General features: G+C 42.3%; 1 protein-coding gene across 1 annotated transcript in view; it reads left to right on the forward strand.

Moving 5' to 3' along the window:
* Positions 1 to 5,000, forward strand: part of LOC143019637 (5-hydroxytryptamine receptor-like) — a 609,452-nt gene that overhangs the window by 104,948 nt on the left and 499,504 nt on the right. The window contains exon 2 of the mRNA XM_076175458.1: positions 1 to 360. This exon is cut by the window's left edge and continues 1,271 nt beyond it. Coding sequence (XP_076031573.1) covers positions 1 to 360 — 360 coding nt within the window. The remainder of the gene's footprint in view (positions 361 to 5,000) is intronic.

The raw sequence follows: 5,000 nt of genomic DNA on the forward strand, positions 1-5,000 counted from the left end.
CCTCCTCCTCCGTCCCTTCTCCTTCGTCTTCAGTCTCCCTTCCGAACTTCCAGTCTTTCGCCCTCTCCTCCTCCTCTTCTTCCACGAGGACCCCGCCCCTCGCCTCCACATCCATCGACGACTTCGTGACGCCCATCTTCCGATGGGTGGACCCCGAGTGGAGGGAAGATGTCGAGGTCTACTCGGAGAACTTGTTCGACATCGCCAACACCTCCGTCACGGTCTTCAACGAAACGTGGAAGGAGATCGACAACGACGGCGGGAACCGGACGGCGGCGATTGATGACCTGGAGGCGAGGCTCCTGATCCCCGGTCTCACGGCCTTTGTCCTCGGAGTGATGATCCTCGCCACTATAATAGGTAAGCACACAAACCCAATGGCACGCCCTCTTGGATGGGCGTCGGGGGTGGGCGGCAGGGCAGGTTGGAGGGGGTGGTAGTGGATGTGAGACAGGGAGGGAGACAGAAAGAAAGACAGACAGACGGACGGACGGACAGAAATAGGCAGACATTGTGCTCAGACTTTTCATAAAGTATGGACACAGTTTCTGTGCATATAGTACGATGTAATGTATATATCCAATCACTTTACATTACAATTACTGGGAAAACATTACATATCGTTTTAACAAAAGGTTCATTACATATTATCTTATTTCTACTGAGAGAGGGTAGAGAGTAAGAGAGGGACGGATTGGGATGGTAGGAGGCTGAGTAAAGAGAGGAGGAAAGAGGAAAGTGAATAGTGTAAGGAGGGTAGGGTGGGAGGGAGAGAGAAGAGGTAGGGACTGAAGGAGAGAAGGAGGGAGGAAGGAAGGGAGGAAGGGAGAGAAGGAGGGAGGGAGTGAGTGAGGGAAGGAGAAAAGAAGACCAGAAAAGTTGGAACCCAATGAGATGAAGGGGAGACTTTAAATAAGACAAAGATCGGTCTTCGAGTATGGAGTGCTGGTCCGTAGAGGCGCCTCTGATGTTCCTGAAGTAGTGACCTCAAATAACTATGGACCGAAAGCTTTTAATTCCTCTTTAAGAAATTTTGATTTGGATAAAGCCAGTGTGGGTCAGGTTAGGATGACAACAGTCAGGTACACACTCCCCTCCGAGATCGTATCCTCTTCAAGTGGTTCTCGTGAGCATCAGGTTGCAGAGGTCAAGGCAAAAAAGAAAGAAAAATAAAATAAAATAAATAAATAAAATAAAATAAAATAAAATAAATAAATGAATAAATAAAATAAAATAAATAAATGAAAAAATTGAATAAAATAGATAGATAAATAAAAAAAATAAATGAATAAAAAAAATAATAAATAATAAAATAAAATTAATAAATAGATACGTAGATAAATAAAGAAATAAAGATATGAATTAGTAGATAATTAAAAACTAGTAAACACACAAATAGATAAATAAATATAGAAATAGATAAATAATAAGAAATAAACATAAATACATAAATAAACAAATCAAAAGAGGGGAGGTTTGGAGTCTCATTATGTCTGCCACCAGGTCATTCTATTCTCTCTCCCTCTCTCTCCGTCTCTCTTGCTCCGTCTCTCTCTCTCCGTCTCTCTCTCTCTCTATATCTCTCTCTCTCTCTCTCTCCGTATCTCTCTCTTTAAGCCAAGGCAATAGGTCCCAAGTTTTTAGGCATTAATGCCAACATACCCCACCTCCGCCAACACCTCATTTAGTCAACCTTTTTTTCTTATCTATGGCACCTCCCCGTTCATAAGATGGTATTTTTCAAAAGTTCCTTATATGCATTTCGAAATATTTATTCAGTAGAAAATCAAATGAAAAAACGAAACAAAACAGTACGTTGTTAGAAAACCGATTTCTATGGTAAATCATGTTCTCACGGGATAGAGTGAGAACCTCTCACCTTCCTAGGAGTTTCAATTCCCCTCCCCCCCAAAAAAAAAAAAACAAAAAAAAAAACGAGACAGGGTTCCGCCTCCAAGATGGGGCAGACCTCAATATGACCTGAGGTCACAGTGGTTGAGAGCTACTACGGACGAACGTGATCAGAGGTCAGAGGGCGTAACGGCGCGCGGGGTTGTTAGCCCGATGACGCTGCAAGGCTGACGGTCGATCAAAGCTGACGAGAACGTCAAGTGGGAACGTGACGCTAAAGAACGGCCAGAACGTGACGTAGAGGTCCGACGTTCAGGAACGATGGGGATAAGAGGTAGGTAGTAATGAGGTCGTAGCGTGGAGACGTTATATACTTGTATCGACGGGATTCGAACCCTAGGCCGTATGGCATTAGACTTCAAGCATAATGCACTAGCGACTGTACCAAGGGGTGGATGTTAGAAGAGACCACTTGGTCCACAGACATCAACTGACATCACCACACTAGCCTTTGGGTCTTATGCCACGCAAACTACAGTTCGAATCCCGTAGTTAGAGCTATCTGTTTAAGTAGAGACTTTAGTTTATCAATTACAGCCGGCCATTCACACTGTCCTGTGAAAAATCACACCCACCCCCACCCCGCCTCCCACCTAGGTGGGGAACCTCAGATGAAAGCCCTAAGGTCGAAGGCGTACTCTTTTCTACCACACAGGTAGTGTGCATGTAGTAGGAAGGTGATGGACTGATTTTCTTTGTGAGTGTGCGCTGTCTGAACAAGGCATCAGGCAAGGCCAAGAGTCTTACGTATACCAGCATCATTTTTTTTTCGTGTCTGATCACTTAGGGTTCAAGCTCGGGTCTCTTGCGCGGGGCGAAAACGTTACACCAAGTCTTCTGGAGCTCCGTGAGGAGACGGAATGACAGTAAGTGACGAGCACGTAGCCTGGAGATGAAGAGATCGAGAAAGGCGATCATCGGAATGATCATTTGTAATAATTTGTCTTGTATTCTAACTCTGACCAAGCAATGTAATATCTAACACAATCAAAGATATAACTTAACTGGTAATAGTAAGTAGGTTAACTGTTGCCTAGAAATTCAATGACTGGAAGCTGAAGTTCCAGAATAGCCAATAATGATCCTCGGGTCCTCTCATAACTCTCCTCGGTAAGAAATCTTAGACAGATGTATGAGTTACATTAGTCTGTTTCTCTATAACCTGTTGGAACTGGTAGGAAGGGGAGCAATAGTCGGTTGTCAGCTCTCCTTATGTAAAATTCAAGAAACTGAGAAAGATTTCTTAAAGGTAAGGAGGGAAGAGGTAATTCCAGGGAGGTCTTAGGTGTGGTGGGATTGAAGTTATCACCTTTGCCTTCTATGCTGGGACAGTCAGGGCAAGTGGCAGTCATCTGTTAGCCAGTGGGGCTCTAACCTGTGCTATTGTGAGCCGTTGGGATTTGAATAGATGAAGAATCAAAAACAGTACATGAGGCAATTTCTAAGACTATTTTTTCTTCTTCAAGTCTCGTTGAAGTACTGGCGTTGACTTAACATCTCATGATTGAAAGAACACCTTTCCTGACAGAAAGTAATCGAAAATGTAAATCATTGGATTTACGAAAAATGGATTAGTCGGGGAAAAAAAAAAAAAAAAAAAAAAAAAAAAAAAAAAGGCAAGGTTGTCCATTGGACTATCGACTCTCATGATGGATTGGTCTCCATTGCCGAGTATGATGCAAATTTTATTCATGGGGCTGCGCCAAAGTCACCAGTAGCATAATATCCTCTTTCGCTGGGAGATTAGATCAAAATAGGAGAATGTCTAGGATGTCATGGGATTAATACCTATCATGACTAAGCCTTGCATAGCCAAAAAACCCGCATATATAGAAATACACACACACACACACACACACACACACACACACACACACACACACACACACACACACACACACACACACATATATATATATATATATATATATATACACATACATACATATATATATACATATATATATTTATATATATGTATATACATATATATATATATATATATATGTATCTGTACGTATATACTTATATATGAAATGGTGGATGTGCCTAGCGCTTCTCTTCAGTTGAAGAACACCAGTAGCAGTAATAAGGTGGACCGCGTTTTTTTTATTTTTTCAACCGCTGTCTCTACTCATAGATTTAATAATAGAACCCACAAATGCTGTGCTGTGGAATAAGATCAATTCCTTTAGCAGTTACTGTGTCGCCCTCGACGAAGGAACTACGATACTGGAGGAACGGAGGAAAGAGGTCTCAAGTCTCAAGTCCTGCCAGCGGAATTCCTCCTCCGATATGTTATGGTCGTGTCTGTGGGACCTCCAGTGCTGTGAGGTCTGTGAAGATGTGCGTGACTATACGTGAACCAGTGTCTGGTGTGTGCCTAATCTGTGTTGACGTTGCCCAAGTCGGGTTGTGGTAACACACTAGCATTTTGTTATTAAAAAAAAAAAAAAAAAAAAAAAAAAAAAATCTTCAACGGTGTTGGGCACCGGCGTCTGGAGGTGAGATTCCTGTTAGGTAGGGATTACTGCTGGTGTGTGTGTGTGTGTGTGTGTGTGTGTGTGTGTGTGTACGACGTGTAACTGCCTCTAGTGAGGAAGTTTTCATAGAGCAATTGAAATCGTTTGGCGTCAATTATAGCGGATAAGTCGAGTAGTTCGGAATCTGAAGAAGAAGAAGAAGAAGAAGAAGAAGAAGAAGAAGAAGAAGAAGAAGAAGAAGAAGAAGAAGAAGAAGAAGAAGAAGAAGAAGAAGAAGAAGAAGAAGAAGAAGAAGAAGAAGAAGAAGAAGAAGAAGAAGAAGAAGAAGAAGAAGAAGAAGAAGAAGAAGAAGAAGAAGAAGAAGAAGAAGAAGAAGAAGAAGAAGAAGAAGAAGAAGAAGAAGAAGAAGAAGAAGAAGAAGAAGAAGAAGAAGAAGAAGAAGAAGAAGAAGAAGAACGCTAGGATAGTAGAAGTCCGACTAAGTATGCATCACGACGCCGGCTCCAAAACGGTTTCAACCACGACGCGAAACGATGCTTAGATCAACGATGCTGATCTCTCTCTGCACCACATTATCATCCTCACCGTTGACAACCTTCCTTTACA

The sequence above is a fragment of the Oratosquilla oratoria genome, chromosome 37, assembly GCF_046742065.1.
Source record: "Oratosquilla oratoria isolate Oo_2021 chromosome 37, ASM4674206v1, whole genome shotgun sequence".
Lineage (NCBI taxonomy): Eukaryota > Metazoa > Arthropoda > Malacostraca > Stomatopoda > Squillidae > Oratosquilla > Oratosquilla oratoria.